Here is an 18,440-nt window from a genome sequence, read left to right on the forward strand (position 1 = left end):
GCCACAGTGACCCAGCAGCTCCAAGATGTCAAGAAGCGGCAAGGCCTCTAGGCAAGCGGACATCGTCTCCCTACTAGCAAACACTACTACGGAGAGATCCAGAAAGGGGGACCCACCGGAAGATCCCACCAACTTCCCCGTATCTGCAGCACTGGCACCAACCCAGTGCCCATCCCAATCAGTCACTAAAGCCGACCTGCAAGATCTAATGTCAGCCTTGACTAAAGAAATCCAAAAACAGCACAGAAGAGGTCACTAAGAAAATTAACTCTCTAGACGGGCGGATGGGAGAAATAGAACACCGAACAGTCGAGCTTGAAGCGGAGGTCTGTGACCAAAGATTTTAAACCGAGCAGGACAGGGACAGGATCGCAGCCTTAGAGGCAAGATGCAACCTCCTAGAGGCAAAACAGGAGGACGCAGAGAACCGCTCTCGGAGGAATAACATCCGCTTACGAGGAATACCATCCTCCATCCCAGATGCAGAATTAAAAAGCTATGTCACAAATCTACTTAGATTTATAATTACACTTCCAGACAGCACACCATTGGAACTAGATAGGGTGCACAGAACCTCCCCAAGAAGGGAATTCACATTCCCACCGGATGTACTAGTTAGAATCCATTTCTTTCAAATGAAGGAAGAAATTATGCACGAGGCGAGGCAAATGCGCCAGATCACGTTCCAGGGCTCCGCAATCTCGCTCTATCAGGAGGACCTAGCCGCCTCCACGTTACAAAAGCGGAAAATCATACGACCTCTAACGGAATGGCTACGAGACAGAAAGATCCCGTATCAATGGGGTTTCCCGACCTCCGTCAAATTTAAATGGGAAGGAGCCTTGAGGCAAATTCACACCCCTAAAGAGGCGGATAAATTCATGGGCCTCAAAGTCTGACGGGGAGTCGGAATCAGAAGAACCATCCCGACCCCCTCGGGAAAAGCCTTCCACAGGAGAATGGTCAAAAGCTGGCAGAAGACGAAGACTCTGGGGTCCCCCTAAGAAAGACACCTCGCTGGGATGACCAACATGGCAAGAACTCACCCGAGTCCTGGCAACTCCATCTTGTGGGGAGAAAGCCTCCAGAATCATCAACTCTCATTTACGCCAACAGTGCGGGAGCAAGGATGAGCTCCAAAAGAATTCGGATCAGTGGCCCAGTTGGCCATCGTTAGGCGCCTTGGTGCCACCAGCTCCCCAGTGGCAGCAGGACAATGGTTCTACTTCCAGTTCAAGTTGGGGGGGAGGGGGTAAGGGAGGAGATAAACTATCATGGCAGCCAGCCTGGAGAGGAGCAATCCGAGCCCCACAGGCCCTGGCCTCACAGTCATCCTCACAGCATATCGCACCAGCAACTACGCTTCCACCAGACCAACACAGCAAGCGATCGCCGCTAACAGACTCTTGGCCCAGGAGCGAGAGCAAGGCCAACGACACACCGGACCCTAAATGTATACCAATGACCGATGCAAGTGAAATAGTGATACTCACATGGAATGTCCAGGGCCTGAACTCGCCAAGAAAGCGTAAATCAGTAGAACACAGGCTGGGACAGTTATCGGGCGACATCGTACTGCTCCAAGAAATTCACCTATTGCAGGAAGACGAATCCCGAGTAAGATTCAATAGATATAAACACAGAACATACTTTGCCTCCTCTTGTCAGAAGAAGAGAGTAGTTGCAATCCTATTAAGCGACAAAGTCCCACTATCAGAAATCACCATAAAAAGAGACCTGGAAGGCCGCTTTCTCCTTCTAAAGGGCCTGTTTGAAGAACTTCCTATAATCATCGTCTCAGTTTACGGCCCCAATGCATCTCAGACCAACTTTATCGCAAAGCCAATTCCGACCATTCTATCCTTCCGTGAAGGCCATCTGATGATAAGTGGTGATTTCAACTGCATGCCAAACCCACAATTAGATAAAACTCTGCCCTCTACAAACACAGACTTCGTGCAAGCACTAGCAATAGCCAAATTGCTAAGAGAAACCAAATCCGTCGATGCATGGAGGCTATTCAATGGCACCACAAGGGACTACACTCACTACTCATGTGTGCATAAAGGCTTCTCAAGAATTGATCTCAGACTCCTATCAAGAGTCCTGTTGCCTTGTCTTAACAACGCAGAAATCCACACCTGCATGATATCGGACCACGCCCCAGTATCAGTGAATCTAGTGATCTCAGGTCAAAAACAGCCCGTTCAAAGGCATTGGAAACTTAACGACTCATTGCTATTAGACGAATGCATCCGAACGGAAACCGAAGAAACTATCTCTAATTATTTCAAAGAAAACACAACGGAGCATGCTTCCATCAACATTATCTGGGATGCCTTGAAAGCAGTCGTCAGAGGGACTCTGATTAGTGCCGGGGTAGAACAGAGAAGAGTCTCAAACATCATGGCTGCCAAGTTGGAGGGAAAAGTAAAGCAATTAGAGAACAAACTGAAATCACGCAACTCCAGGAAATCAGAGAGAGCCCTGAGGAAAGCGAAAACAGCGCTGGAGATGCATTGTGCCGACCGCACAGCGAAAGCATTAGCATTTACAAAGCAATTCTACTACAGCAAAGGGAACAAAGCAAACAAGGTACTAGCACAAAAACTGAAAAAAGTCTGCACCCGAAACAACATTTTGAAACTAAGAAGGGAAGATGGACAAATGCTCTACTCTGATTCAGAGAAAATGAAGAACTATTGAAGCACCACAAATCAATCATGTCCACAGAACCCACAGCACTAGATAATCTAGCAGACTATCTAAGCACCATGCCCTCCCACGACACTACCCTGTTGGACCCCCTAGAACTACCCATCCTTATTGAAGAAATCATAGACGCCATCAAATCTCTGAAATCAGCCGCCGCAGGCCCCGACGGATTAACCGCAAATTTCTACAAAAAATATGCCAGAATTCTAGCACCTCAGATGTCGGCCCTATTTAACTCCTTCCTTACCCCGAAGTCTACAACCGACTCAATGGCTGAATCCATCACAATCCTGCTACACAAACCTGGAAAAGACCCCGAACTAGCTTCCCCTTACTGGCCCATCTCACTCCTAAACATCGACGGGAAGATTTTTGCCAAAGTACTGGCCAACAGACTGGCTCCAGCCCTACCAACCCTAATTGATCAAGACCAAACGGGTTTCATCCCTGGGAGAAGTACCCTTGACAATATTAGAAGGACGATTGACATTATCGAGAGCGCCCACAAACTAAAGGTAGGAATGGCCGCCATATCCTTAGATGCACATAAGGCCTTTGACCCGGTGGACTGGGGTTACATCCGGGCAGTCCTGCCACACATGGGATTTGGGCCGAACTTTAGCACATGGGTAATGGCTAACTATCATTCTCCCACCACACAGCTGCGGGTCAACGGCACAAGGTCTAGCAAAATCCACATATCAAGGGGCACTAGGCAGGGTTGCCCACTCTCCCCCCTAATCTTTGCTCTATCGATGGTGCCCTTTGCAGCAAGAATCAGGCAAAATACGAACATAAGTGGGTTGTCCGTGGGAGGCCATGAATATAAAATTGTGCTGTACGCTGACGATGTTCTAATAACGGCAACAAACCTGGCATCATCCCTAGGTACCATAAGGGATAACATTTCAGAATTAGGGACCATCAGGGTTCAGGGTAAACCTATCCAAATCTGTAGCATTACCGGTGAATCTCTCTAAACAGGAAAAAGACACTCTCAGCCCCCTAATGCCAATCCCATGGTCATGAGGCCCAATCGACTATCTCGGGGTTCGCATCCCCAATGACCCACTGCGCCTATACTCGAGCAACTTCCCGCAACTAATCAAAGATCTTCAAAAAGATCTCAAAAGGTGGAAGCCCCAGGAAATATCATGGTATGGCAGAATCACGGCCATCAAAATGAATCTGTTCAAAAGGAAGTCAATTGCAAGGTCCAGATCTTGAAGAGAGCAAGCAGAAGGGGTCCAGATTCACACAGTGGGGTTATGCCCAAAAAGTCTTGTAGATAGTTTGCACAAAAAGGATGAAATTAAAGTCAGGAAAAGTTAGCTAGGTTGTCCCAGGCCAGCCCAGGTTAGAAAGTCGAGGCTTTACTGTCACCCCGAACGATCTGTCGCAAGGGAAGCCAGGCGGAACACAGTACCTTAAGTGTGAAGGAAGCTCCAGCGGGGGCAGTTGTTCCTGGCAGCGGCTGCAAGTCGGTGTTTCGTCCAGAGGAACAGGAGGTCTCGCCGTGGAGGAAAGATGAAGGTCGTTGCACTGCCAGGGAAGAAACCAGCCGCGGAGTTCGGTTAAAAGGTACTACCCTTCTCTTCGCGGTAGTGGTAAGCCGTGGTATTCCGGTTGCCGGGGTGCTTGGCATAGGCAAGGCGGCCACGAGATGCTCCAGGAAGGTGAAATGAAGGCAAAACTGGTTATCCCCACCAGTCAAAGGAAGAAGACTCTCCGGACTGGAGATCTCCTCTGTCGTCGGGAAAAGTGGTGAGATGGTTCAGCAGGGCTCCACCGGTGGTGTCGTCGTTGCAGGTCGGCTCAGCTACTCTCTCCTCGGATTCTTAGGTCCTGTGGCGACTTCTGAAGTTCCAGTCCCCAAAGCCCTGCTTTTATGCAGCACACCCCCATTCACTCTGCCTAGCTATCAATCAAACATGCTAAGTGGTGAGCTGGCCGGCTCACCACTTGGGCCAATCACACACGAGTGGGACTTGAGTTACCAAGGTAACTCAGTCCAGGGTGCCTAAACCCCCTCCTGCACCCCCTGTGGTACCCAGACAGAGTGGCACCACTTTTGGAGGCTTCTGTGGAGAAGCCCGCCAAAAAGTGGAACAAAGGGCTCGACTTGGGTTGGAGTCACAGAAGAGAACACAAATGCCATTTTAGAATTGAGTTCTGGCAAAAAATACCAACCGGTGAATTAATATTAAATAAATAAAACAGCGGTATGTTCGGGGCTATAGGAATTAAATAATTAAAGTTGGTAGCCTCGAACAATGGGAAAATCCCATAGAGATATATTTGCGGTCGAATATAAAAAGTTGTATCCACTGCCACCAGCCAAAACTCGATCAGGGGGGACGGAGACGTGCCCCCTCGAACAACAGACCTCGGGGCAATCGAATTGCCCCGACCAGTACGTCCACAATATGATGGTTTGTACTGGTTTCTGTTCATAATTTGGGACTAGTAAAGCCAATGGTGACTTTACATGCCCTGAGAGACAGTAGTCAGTCCCAGGGTATGGAGTCTATGTTGGGGGGTCGCTATGACACCCCTGGGTTACGGCACGGAGGGTGCTGTGTAACCCACATCAAAAACACATGAGACCCTATGGAGTAAAAGACCCCATAGCCCATAAAACACATGAAAAGACAAAGGAACACCACAAATCATGTCTAAGAGTGGGAGTAAAAAAGTCTCACTCTTAGCAGGAGAAAAAAATAAACCCCAAAAAATCCAGCACAGCTGCTGGGGGACTCACTAGGTTTGGGAAATTAGCCTTTACAGAGAATTCTCCCTAACAGATGGCTATACCATTGCACAGCACTCCCAATCAACATCCCGGGTCCAGCCCTCGCAGCCCTGCAAAATCAAATCCAAGCATTCGTAAGGGGGGGGGGGGACCTCATATAGCCAAACGAATAATGATGAGAGGAATTCCACAGGGTGGTCTGGGAGTACCGGATCTTGCTAGATACACCCTAGCAGCGCAACTCTCTCACGCCTTCACATGGGCCCAAGAAACAGATAGACCGAAGTGGACACACAGCGAAGAATCTTGCTGTCCGGTGGCACCATCATCCCTCCCACACCTTCCACCCGTAAAACCACAAGCAAATAGTGGCCCGCTGCTGCCAACAATGTCGACAGCCCGCTGCTGGAGGAAGCTCCCCGGAAATGGCACATCCGCGGCTCGCTAGGCCCCCTGACTCCCATCTGGAACAGCCCTGATTTCTCCCCGGGTCTATCGGCTCATGGCTTCCAACCCTGGATAGCAGGTGGCTTACATAAGACCAGTGACTTCCTGGAAGCAGGAGCACCTATCTCATTTGAAAGAGGCAAAGAAAAATTCGGAGTGGGTGAAGGGGAGAGATTCCACTACGCCCAAATCTGACACTGGATGTCCTACAGAGTAACCAGGGAGAAATGCTCCAGAGAATGAACAGCCTTGGAACTATCATTAACAACCCCTACAAACAAAGGCAGAATCTCGACCCTGTATCGACTCCTAGACAGGGCAGACCCCTCAAAAAAGGAAAGATACATGATCGAATGGGAGAAGGACCTGGGAAAAGAAATTGAAGTCGAGGAATGGGGGAAAATCTGGGCCAGGCTACACAAAAGCTCTCAATGCATTACAAATAGAGAAGGTGGCTATAAACTCTGCTACAGGTACTATATAACCCCTGCCCAAATCAACAAGGCCAACCCAACCATTCCCGGAACTTGTTGGCGTGGGTGCCCGACTTCCGGATCACTGCTACACATGGTGTGGTCATGCCCGAAAGCTGAAATCTATTGGAAAGAGATACTCAAACACATCAAGGAAATATCGGGCCTAACCATCCCATGGGGCCCTGGAATTGTCCTTCTTGGAGGCACGGGCGTTGGAGCATTCCCAATGTCAGGCCAAATCCCCAGACTTTGCACGCATCTACTCCTAGCAGCAGAAATAGCAATGGCCCGTGTGTGGAAAAATAAAGAGGGCCCCTCCGTGGCACTTTGGTGGGCGAAATGCTGGGATATAGTGGTTGCCAAAAGAATCACTGCGATCCGGGCAGGCTCCCTGAATAGAGCTCTAAACATATGGGACCCATTCATGGACTACGCCGCCAGGTTCCCAGCCCTCACCAGGAGGCCTCTGTTAACAAGATGGCTCCAAAGCAGCCCACTGTATTGAACCACGGCCTCACACCATAACTATCCAGCGCCCCACAATCCGCCTGGCGGAAAAGGACATGACATTCCATGATCAGTAACGGCCATTCTAACATTTTTGCTCCCTGCACTCCGTCCCTCCCATGAGTCGCTTTTGCTAACTCATATTGAATGATTGCTGTTCTGCGATTGCTGTTGTGATATATATATTGCTTATATGTAAAACCAAATAAAATGTTGTTCTGAAAAAAAAAAAGGCATCAGGCCTTCTTTGAGGCTGATCGAGTTTGCTGGATGCTATAGATCTGGGAAGATCAACTGCATTTAATGGACAACCTCTGGCAATATGTCCATACCCTTTGCAAAAATAACACTTCCGATAGGGATCGAAAATTGATTTATTACTGCAGGATATCCTTCTTCTTCTGTCAGTTCCCCAGGGATCAGTCCTTACAGTCCCTGTTTCTAAAGATGTTGTTATCTGGGGAAGATGGATGTCGAGTACTCCTAATGAGGAAGATAGAGTTTTACAGGCTGACTAGTTGGAACTCTCTGAGGGCCCCTCCAAGAGATTTGTCTTGGTTATACTTTTCCCATATTCCTCTCTAACTTTGGGTATACTCACACATTCTAAAGGCGTAGCTGGAGTATTGTTCTTCTGCTTAAGGAGGGGCCACCTTCGAGAACACGTCCACTATCTTTTGACTGAACTTTTACCATTCGGCAGCCGAGACGGGCTTATCAGGAAAATGTACCTGATGCTTATCGGGTGAGGTGGTATAAGATGAGGAACAATGGTGTTGTTTCTTCTACTTCTTTTGCAACAAAGAAACGTAGAGTGACGGGAATCACTCCTTATCTCAACCGCTTGGCAAGTTTGGAGCGTTTCTTGGGCCTTTCTGGAGATTTGTCTCCGGTAGGGCTCCTGCAAGATTTTCTCTTTGAAGGCGTGGAGGACAGAGGCTTAGAAACAGACCAACCAAAGGGTGAGTTTCGACAATCTCTCTTTTAAGGCCTGGCCGGTCATTGACTGACAGGAGCCACACTCAATGACTTGGTGCTCCTTGCAGAGGCACCGGAGACGTACCTTGTGCGGTTCTGTGATTGACTTCTTTGAGTCACAGTCCACACATCTCTTAAAGCCTGTTTTCGTCATAGTCATTATATAGAAATTCAATAAGAATTATGAAATTAGAATCGCTGAGGCGAGGCAAACCGTTCAGGGAGCGTGCTATGCATGCGGAAAAACAGAATTGAGGCTAAGGACGCAGTGCGTGCTATTTATACTCCCATCAACATTACGTACGGAGGAGAGAATGGTAACCATCGAGGGACATCGACTTAATGCCGCACAGCGCCCTCTGTTGTCAAAAAAAGTTTCAGAGTCTACAAAGCAGGATATGGATATATCAAAGATGAGGAATCCGTGGGAGGGCACAATCCATTACAAGAAAGGGTCCAGACGCTTCTTCTGTTGAGGTGGGGGGTGAAAAGTATCAGCATCACATGAAAACACTTGAATGGAAAATGTTAAGAAGCTATTTAGAATGCCTAGGTCCCTGCCAATTGAATATATACGGCTGGAATTTGAGCACACTAGCGTGTTGGCTTTATTAGAAAAAAAAGCTTTAATGTGTTATGCGAAATTACACTGTCTTGATAATCATACCCTTATGGTTGAGTTTTTTGCCGCAGCACGTACACTTGAAAACTTTGAATGACTGGGGATTTTGGGGACGCTGTTGACCTATTATAGAAAGTGGGTGGTTGAAGTAGGTGAAAGCAGTGAGGGAGTCACACAGGAGTCACACTCTTGATACAAAAGAAAAGAGTTGGATGTCTCCTAGCTGAACATTGTAAAGAGATAGATATGTTTTGCCTTGCCTCCAGTGTTAATAGTGGTCTCCACTTACACTATTGGATGGAATGCAGCCAGGTCCCCCTGTATATTGATTCCTACCCAAACAGTAATCTAATTAGGCAATACTTGCTCTTTAAATGTAATGCCACTAGAGTGCTTGAAATTGAGGGAGCCAAAATTGGAATCGAACGTCAAAACCGTATGTATGGAAATCTTAGATTAATTGTTTCAACTTGTGTATATTTCATTGCCCTTGTAATATATTACTATGTTTTTAGGATAATGAGTAAAGATGAATTTTAATAACTGTATATTATTTGAAGTCCTCATACAACAGTAATCCAATGTATTTTAGTATTACAGGAATTGCATTTTTTATACATATTTTTAGTAAATATGGAGACAAAGGACTTTTACAATACGAATGGGAGGAACTCGATGCAATGCATAAAAAGGAACAAATGACTATCAAATGTGTAAAGCCCAGCTGCGTCACACCCTGCTGGGTCTGGCAGCAGGTGTGGAGGTGAACTAGCGCAACAGAACAAGGCTCTGCCAAATGACCGGAGGGAAGAGGAAGCTGGTGAAGTGCTGTGGGAGTCCTCCACGAGTAGTGCAGGAGCGAACCCGGTACAAGAGACCAAGCAAGAGAGCGGAGCCACGGAACAGATGAAAAAAATACAGAGCAGCCGACGGAGCCACAGCAGTGAACCAGCAGAGCCGGAGAGGTGACCCACAATCCCAGGAACGGCCAGTGACATACCATGATCCCACACAAGGTAACGGGAGGTATGGGAGACCCGTAGGGGACACAAGGGTAGAAAGGAGGCTGGTTCACAAAGCTCTCATTCGCATTAGTAGTGGGAAGCCTGTTACTTGGTATAACCAGAGAAGCGTCCCGAAACCAGATGCTGAAAGCGTAAGAGGAAATCCTCCTTGTAACAGTGGGAAAGAGAAAACCACTGCCCACTAGAGAAGGGTCTGGGACCCGAGAGCAGATACTGAGAGCATAAGAGGACATTTTCCTCATCACAGTGGAAAAAAGAGAAATGCTGACCACCAGAGTGGGTTCTGGAACCCGGAAGCCGATAGTGAGAGTATTAAGAGGAAATCGTCCTCATCACAGTGGGGAATATAGAACAACTGACCACCAGACAAGGGTCTGGGACCCTGACAAGATTTGGGACTTTGCTAAAGACAAGCCAGAGGGCAAAGTGTACATCAAGCTGAAAGCAGTGAGAAAGAGCTATGCCAAACAATATCAAGAGAAGGGAGTCATTCTCCTAGTACCGAACTAGGAGTTGTGATAAAGACTCCAGGGGAAGGGAGTCATTCCCCCTGGTTTTGTTGTGAACTGTGCCAAGCAATAAAAGGAGAAGGGAGGCATTCTCCTGGTGCCGAACGGGGAGGTGTGCTGGAGACACCAGGGGAAAGGAGTCCTTCCCCCTGGCTTTATTGGAAACTGTATAGAGCTACACCAGTAGTTATTCTCCTGGAGGCAAACCTTGTATAAGGGCTGTGTGAAACCCGCAAGCCAGGGGAAGGGAGGAAGGGGAAGTCCCCAACCAAGAGCAGCTCCTGAGAACTGTTCCAATGGTCAGGATGCATGCCTCACTGTCCTGCCATGTCGAGGCCTGGCTGTAAGATTTGATGTGCCGCCTCACCACTATTCTGAATTAGGGCATTGAACACTAGGGTGTTGAAGCCCTCCATCATCTCACCCACTGGAAGGTTCTCTGCTGACTCCACTTTCTAGAGCCAAATGTACATTTTCTAAAGGGCACAAGATGCGTTCACTGCCCTCAGTGCCACGCTGCCCAAGGTGACCACCTAGCGTCCCGAGCATTCAGTCTCTTGCTCTCCCCTGTCAGAAGGCAATGAGGAGAAAGTGGTTATTTTCAGTTTGTCAGTCGCTAACTGCACCATCAAACCCTCCGGGGAGACATGGGTGTAGAGGAAGGCAGGATCCAAGGGTGCCAGATGGTGCTTCTTTACCTGTTCTTGGTCCATAGCAGGGAAAGAAGCTGGCTTTTTCACAGTCCTCCAACACTGTGACTTCCACTGTCGGTTTAAAGGGCAGCAAGGATTTTGGTCAATTTAAATAGAATCTTAACACTGCTAGATGCATACAAGCATTTTCTGAAAAGAAGCATGAAAAAGAAGCATGAAGCGTCCCCTGGAGTCTAGGGGGAATGTGGAGGGGCTGCCCGCATTTTTATTTTAAAACAGAAGGGCTTTTTGGAAATTAGATTTCAACAAATTCGTTTTTTTCAGCCTCGTTATTTTTTATTGCATATTTCAACACAAAACCAAATTCCTCTGGGAAATGACTTAACTCTCTGAAGCACTTGAGTTCTGAATCAAATAGAATAGGATCAGCCTCTTCGCCAAAAATCTCAGACATCCTCAACATAAATTTGCCCACTGGAAGCAGGGCATACTTCTAATGTACAGCTGTGTCAATGGAGCTGAGGCAAGGGGAGCCGGCACTTGGAGCTTGACACCTGTGAAAGGATCCACCACAGTGTCGGATCTGTGTGGTCAGAGCCAGAGACTGAGCCCATAGGCATGTAGTTGCAGTCTTGTGGGTGGACCATGCCAGCTCTCTGAATGCGTTGAGCCCCATCGACACTGTCTGCACCAAAGGCATCAACATCAGGGCTTTGGCAAAGCTGTCGAGTATCTTAAGCCAGAATTCTTCCCATTCCTCACGGGTGGAGGATTGGTTTGGAAAAAGTACCTCTGGAGCAGATTCTTCTGAGGAGTCCCTGGAAAGGTGCCTCCTCTTCCTTGATGGAGGGTAACGTCTTGAGGAACTGCTTAGGAAGCGGGTCTGCTTGCGTGGTGCTTCTTCTTCTTATCCTTCCGGGTCAGGGATTGGTCCCTTCTTCTCTCCTCTGCTACACACATGGGGCCTTTGAAGCTATTCTTTTTTTTTTTTTTTTTAAACATATCTTTATTATTTTCATAATCACAACAAATAAAACTTTGTACCAACATTTCACCCCCAACTCCCCCTCCCCCCTCCCACCCAAGGACCGTGTGACTTGATTCGTGGAATTCTTTATGCGTTGAAAATGTCTGTGACCTTTATGTTGTGGGGGCACCATTGATCCATAAAGTCTGACTGCAGGTGTTCCAAGACTCCGCCCCATTCTTTGGTGAACCTGTTCTTAGTGTCTTGGATTGTGTGCGTGACCTTTTCCATTGCTAGCTGCGCCCATAGTTTTTGAAGCCACGTAAATATTAGCGGTGTATCCTTCTTTTTCCAGTTTTGGGCAATTGTTGTCCATGCCGCGAGGAGAAGTCCCACAAAGCTTCTCCATTGTGTTTTCGTGTAGCTTCTTGAAGTGTCATCTCTCATGCCACACATCCATACGGTCTCGTCTAGTTGTCTCACATCTGGAAATATCTTGTCCATTTCTCCCTTAACTTATTCCCAGAACGGCACTATTCCTTTACAGGTCCACCAGATGTGTCTCCACGTCCCTACTTCTCCGCACTCCCTCCAGCAAAGGTTAGATGTTCCTGGGTACATAGTATGCAGTCTATCAGGCGTGTAGTGCCACTGAGTCACTATTTTAATCCACATGTCTCTCATCTGCACCGCTCTTGTCATTTTGGGGATCTGGGCCCAAATGTCCTCCCACTGTTTTCTCGTGAGTTCCCTTCCCAGCGTTCTATCCCATTTGCGCATATATGCCCATTTGATCTCTTCACCTTGTTTGTTTATAAAGGAGTATAGTGTAGAAATCCAGTTCTTTGCCCCTGAGTTGGTTGTGATGTATTTCTCAAATGGGGTTAGGGTTCTCGTAGCCGCCTTCGCTATTTCGGGAGTTTTTAGCCAGTACTTAAGTTGTTCATAGCTATATCTATTCCGTGTGGTTCTTGTTGGGAGTGTGAGGCATGATTCGAATTGAATAATTTCATTGTTGCAAAACATTTCCCCAATTTTCGTTAGGCCCGCCTCCTCCCAGTTGTCTGATGTGCCCTGCTCCAACCCTGGCGGGAACTGCGGGTTCCTCCATATGGGTGTGAATGGGCCTATTGTGTTGGTCATTGCGCCCTTTCTTGTTTGGGTGTCCCACGCCTCCAAGGTCGTGCTCAGTATGACGCTGATCCCTATGTTGGGATCTCTGTGCTGTTTCTGCTTCCAGAGTAGTTCCACTAGTGGGGTTCTGGCCACCGCCCTATCTTGTGCTGCCCATATCTGTTGTGGGTCTTCTCCCAGCCATTCCCGAAGCACCCTGAGTTGGGCCGGCTTGGTAGTATTTTTGAAAGTGGGGCAGTGCCATCCCTCCTTCCTTAGTTGACGAGGTTAATACCGCCCTGGGGAGCCTCAGAGTTTTCCCCTTCCACACGAAAGTTGAGACTACCCTCAGGAGTGATTTGAAGAATGAGCGGGGAATCCCCACCGGCAGGGCTTGGAAGTGGTATAGGAGCCTCGGAAGAATGGTCATCTTTACCGCCTGAATTCTCCCCCACCATGATATCAGCAATGGGTTCCATCTTTCTATGTCTCTTCGAACTCTAGTAAGTAGCTGCGGGTAGTTTTTACTGTACAGTTGGTCTACCTTATGTGTGAGAGTAATTCCCAGGTATTTAATACCCTCCTCTGCTATCTTGAGGTTGAGTGCCCTTGCTTCTCTCTTAATCTTATCCCCGTCTCCTGCCAGTATTAGTATTTCTGATTTGTTTCTGTTGATTTTTAGCCCCGAGATGGCCCCGAAAGTTTCTAGCTCTCCCATTGCTGCAGCCAGCGATCGGTCCGGCTCCTCTAGTGCCAACAGCATATCGTCCGCATATGCGGTAATCTTGTGTTGCATGCCTGCCATCTCTATCCCCTTAACATTCGCAGCTTCCCTAATTTTTATCAGTAGGGGTTCTAGGAATATAGCATATAAGAGGGGAGAGAGTGGACACCCTTGTTTAGTTCCCCGTGATATGTACACCTTTTCCGATACCTCCCCATTGATGGCCACTCTGCAGGTTGAGGCGTTGTAATTTGCTTTAATTCTGGCAATAAAGTGTTCCCCAAATCCCATACATTGCAGTGTCTTAAATAATAAGGACCATTCCACCCGGTCAAATGCTTTTTCAGCATCGAGTGCCAGGAGAATTGCTGGGGTTCGCTTTATACCTATCTTTTCCACCAGATGGGTGACCCTTCTGAGATTGTCGTGTGTTTGTCTCCCTGGGATAAAGCCTGATTGATCTAGGTGAATTAATTTAGGGAGAAGCGGGGATAGCCTAGCTGCCAATATCTTTGTGTATATTTTGGCATCTATATTTATCAGTGAAATTGGTCTATATGAGGCTGGGCAGGATGGGTCCTTCCCTAGTTTGTGAAATACCAGGACCTTCGCTTCGTTCATGGTGGGGGTCACATTGCCACTTTCTTTAAGGGAATTCAATAACCTGGTTAGACCCGGGGTCAATTGGTCCGCATATTTTTTATAAAATGGGGCTGTATAGCCAATCGGGCCTGGGGCTTTATTTTTCGGTAGTTCATTTATTGCTCTTCTAACTTCTTCTTCCCTTATGGGGTCTTCTAAGGCCTGCCTGTCTGCCGGTGAGATTTGCTGGAATGTGAGGGTTTTCAGATATGTGTCCTGTGCATCTGCCTCCGGTTGGTCTGTGGTATACAGTTTCTGGTAGTATTCTCTAAAGACTTCCCCTATGTCTTGTGTGCCTGTAACGTGTTCCCCTTTCATGTTTGTAATGCTTTTGATTGTTATGTCTTTCTGTTTTGCACGTAGTTGTCTCGCCAGCAACTTATCTGCTTTATTTGCTTTAATGTAGTACCTTTGTCTTAGGTATAGAAGGCTCCTTTCCGCTCCCTTTGTGCGCAGCATTTCCAGCTGGCCCTGCGCATGTCTAAGAGTCCTCTGAAGTTCCCTGGAGGGTTGTGTCAGTATCTTCCCTTGTAACTCAGTAATTGACTTTTCTAGTTCTTTTTCCCACACCGACCTCTGTTTTTCCTTCGTTATTTTTAGTGCCATTAGTTTCCCTCGGAGCACTGCTTTAAACGCCTCCCAGACTGTGGGGATTGATACTTCCCCCTGTGTCATTGTCCGTGAAGTATTCTTCTATCATTCCCCTTATGGTTTCCCCCGTAGCCCTGTCCTGGATTATGTCCTCCGGCAATCTCCACCTCCACAGACCTCTAGATTTCCCCTGGAGTTTCATATCGAGCCACAAGGGTGCGTGGTCCGATAGTGCGATTGCCCCCTTTTCCACCTCCTGGATTCTGCCCATGAGGCCCACCGAAGCCCATAGGTAGTCGATTCGTGACATCGAGTTGTGGACATGTGAGAAGTAAGTGTACCCGTTTTGGTCCCCCCTGAGTTCCCTCCATACATCACTCAGGGCCAGCTGGTCCATTTGCTGCTTAAGTCGTTTCGATGGAGCCCCCTGGCCATATGCCCCTCCTGTGCTTCTGTTCCTTTGTGGGTCCCATGCCATATTCAGATCTCCTCCCAAGATAACTTCCCCACTTGCAAAGGATTCCAATTTGTCCAGGGTGTCTCTAAGAAAGCCGTCCTGTCCCACATTGGGCGCATATATAGACGCTAGGGTGATCCTCTGCCCCTCCAGCACCACATTTGCGAACGCATACCTTCCCTCCTTGTCTGTGATGGTGTTCTCCAGTATGGCGTCCCTTCCGGTCCTCATTGCTATGATGACTCCCGCCCGCTTGTTTGTGGCGTTAGCCTGGGCCCATATTGTATATCCCCTTATCCTGGCCTTTTGTTTGTCTTTTGCTCTTATATGCGTTTCTTGTAGGAGAAGGAGGTCCGCCCCTTCCCTCTTGAGTAATTTCTCCAGTTTCACCCTTTTTACGGGGTGATTCATCCCTCTTATGTTATAGGTCACTATGCGTATCTTCCCCATTTTGTAAGGCACAAGTTCTGAGTATTTGACTTCCCTTCTTTCTCCGCTGCCCTCTGTCTGTTGTCCCGGTCCCTCATTCCCCGCCCTCTTAACTCCCCCCCCCCCCAACTGGTAACAAAAACTGAACCGAACTTGTTGCCCCCGAGTAGGGCTAGGGTTCCTACTGATGCCCGGACGTTGCGCCAGAGACTCCCTGCCCTCCTTCCTCTCGGGGGCTGTGTGTGTGGGGACTCCTAAACCCCACATAACTGTCTTGTCTTACCCGATTCCAAGCCGGAGGGTCCATCCCGGGCCGCCTTCTTCAGTTCATGTACAGCTGCAGTGTTCTCTCCCGCTCCCTCACCAGAGATTGGTGCGATGTCCCTTGGCGCCCTCCGTTCTCTCTGTGACTCATCCTCTTTTCATGTCTGTTTCCTACGGCATTCTCTCCCTTTGGCTGGTCTTTTGTGCTTGATCGTTTCCCATCCTGTAGGTCTTCTCCTCTGCTCTCCGCTGGGTGCCTCTTGTTCCACGTCCTCCGTATCTCCCTGAAGGATTCTTTTTTTTAACAAATTTTATTTTCATTTTCAACAAAGGCCAAATCATATAACAGTTGTACTTTGCACTACCATACATCTCTACTATTAGCATCAACTTTCATTGTTATCAAAAGCATCAGAAGCTATTCTTTTTTAATCGATGTAGCTAAAAGTGAAGAGCTTTGTGTCAGGCTCTCATATTGTCTTAGGGTGCAATCATGTGGATTGTGTTCCTTCCTCAAACAGTTCAGACAAATCCTGTGGGGTTCGCAGACAGACATCTACCTCCTGTAATCCGCAAAGGGAATAAAGCCAGAGGCCCTCCCCCGGTAAGGCTTAATGCAGTAGAAAATGCTACAGTTAATGGCATTCCCGAAGTGTACTGAGAGCATACAAAAAAGGAACCAAGGTTGTGGGGGGCAGAGGCTCCATATATACTGGTCCTGATGTCACGTCCGGCTTACATGCAGCAGTGCCGAACTGAGTCGCCACAGAGTTGCTCTGTGCCCCCCGGTGGCAAAAACGTTTCCGAAGACAGAAATAGAATATCATAAATGTGGAATCCATGGGAGGAAGGAATCCATTAGAAGCGCTCAGTGTTCTGAGTCTGAAGAAAGAGGAATTGCGGTCATGGGGCATAGATAACTCCATATTTACTACCCAGGAAATCACATCCAAAGTTATAGCCACCAATGACACCAAGTAGATTTGACACAACGCCGCAGTGTGCCCCAGCTAGCTGAAGAAGTGTCCAAAGCCAGAGTTGCACAGGATATTCTAAGAAAAAGAATCTGTGGGAGAATGAAAACCATTAGATGTTATCTATACTTTGCAGTGTTTGAAATTCCTAGGTGCTATTTAGCTCCTGCTTCTGATCTAAGGGAGCATCATTAGCTTGAAACAAACAGCTAGCAGGAGCTACTTTTGGCTCCACAGGCCAACTGGTGCCTTGCTAACATATGTGAAATTATAAATTTGAGTATTTGAGTATTTGAGAATATTGTTAAAGAAGAATTATGACACATCTGGTACACGTTAAACATAATGTAACATTCATAATGGGCAAAAAGTTAAAGTATGCCTCGCCTGTGGAAGTTGTATTTTTGCAGTGCGTGGTGTACTAGCTTCTGGTTCCCCTGTGGTAGCTCCTGCCTACTGGGTGATGTTGACAACCAGGAGCTGGTTTTAGCTCCTGCTCATTGAATCTTAATGTCGAACACTGCTTTATCTACTAAAAAGTATGCTTCCAATCAAACAATAAAAATACATTGAAATGATGTATGGCATAGTCTTACCTCATCTTCATGTGTGTCATTTTCCTCCGTTGTCGGACCATTTAAATTTATTTCAAATTTCATCCCACCCTGAAAAAAAAGATTGCAGTAAGACTGCTTAATGGCTAGACTGCATTAAACTCAAACTATTGAAAAAAAGCTACAGAAGTTGTAATGCACAAACATTTGCATGCATTTTATGTTTCTGTCAATAAGACTTGGAATATCTTGGAATATCTAAGAGACCCATAACTTTGTTATGTAAGAGAAACTAGTTTGGGCCCGGGTACCTTGCCCTATTTTATTAGACAGATGGATATCGACACAAAAGTTTTTAAAACCAATTGAGGTTTTATTGGTGTTTAGACAAGTGACCATATGTGGTCAGCCGACACGTGTTTCGACCTCAATGGTCCTTTTCAAGGCTAAAGTATTAGAGATGAGTGTGCCCCGTCTGTTTAGATCATGGGCTGGAGTTTGTCCTTCTGCTCTGTCGTGTACACCGCGGCAGCATCGGGTCAACAAGCACACAGCCTAACCAGGACAGAAGGACAAACTCCAGCCCAGGATCTAAACAGACGGGGCACCGTAGCCAGGCATAAAGGTTCAGATTCCTAGAACTGGGGTGAAGCATCTTGCCACCTGCTTAGGTCATGTGATCTTTCCTTCAATAGATCCTCCAAGAAGGGGGGAACAGCATCTTCATCATGACTGGGTAACAGATCCTCCGTGCCCAGTTTGCATGAAACAAAACCATTGTTGTCTGCTCTGCTTCAACTTCTTCAACACAAAAAGAATCTGGGGGAGTGGCGGGAATGTTCCCTGCAGGAAAGGGGTTGGGATGTAAGAGTACGGAAGAGTTACTCACAGTATTTGGAACAAGTTACTTACCTGTAACTGTTGCTCTCCAGCATGGGTCTGGCATGGATTCACATGCTCATGAATATTCCCCGTCGTCAGGCTGGGAATCCTCGGTAAAGAAAAAAACAGTATCAGTTTCGTTTCTGATCTGTCTTTCGT

At 47.4% G+C, this 18,440-nt stretch overlaps 1 protein-coding gene across 3 annotated transcripts in view; it reads right to left on the minus strand.

The window, feature by feature from the left end:
• The window catches only part of NEK5 (NIMA related kinase 5), a 1,893,692-nt gene that overhangs the window by 531,196 nt on the left and 1,344,056 nt on the right, over positions 1-18,440 (minus strand). For all 3 annotated transcript variants that reach the window (XM_069639859.1, XM_069639857.1, XM_069639858.1), the window contains one exon: positions 17,442-17,510. In XM_069639859.1, the coding sequence (XP_069495960.1) occupies positions 17,442-17,510 (69 nt within the window). The remainder of the gene's footprint in view (positions 1-17,441; positions 17,511-18,440) is intronic.

The sequence above is a fragment of the Ambystoma mexicanum genome, chromosome 7q (assembly GCF_040938575.1).
Source record: "Ambystoma mexicanum isolate Mex_15411 chromosome 7q, UKY_AmexF1_1, whole genome shotgun sequence".
In the NCBI taxonomy this organism is placed as follows: domain Eukaryota; kingdom Metazoa; phylum Chordata; class Amphibia; order Caudata; family Ambystomatidae; genus Ambystoma; species Ambystoma mexicanum.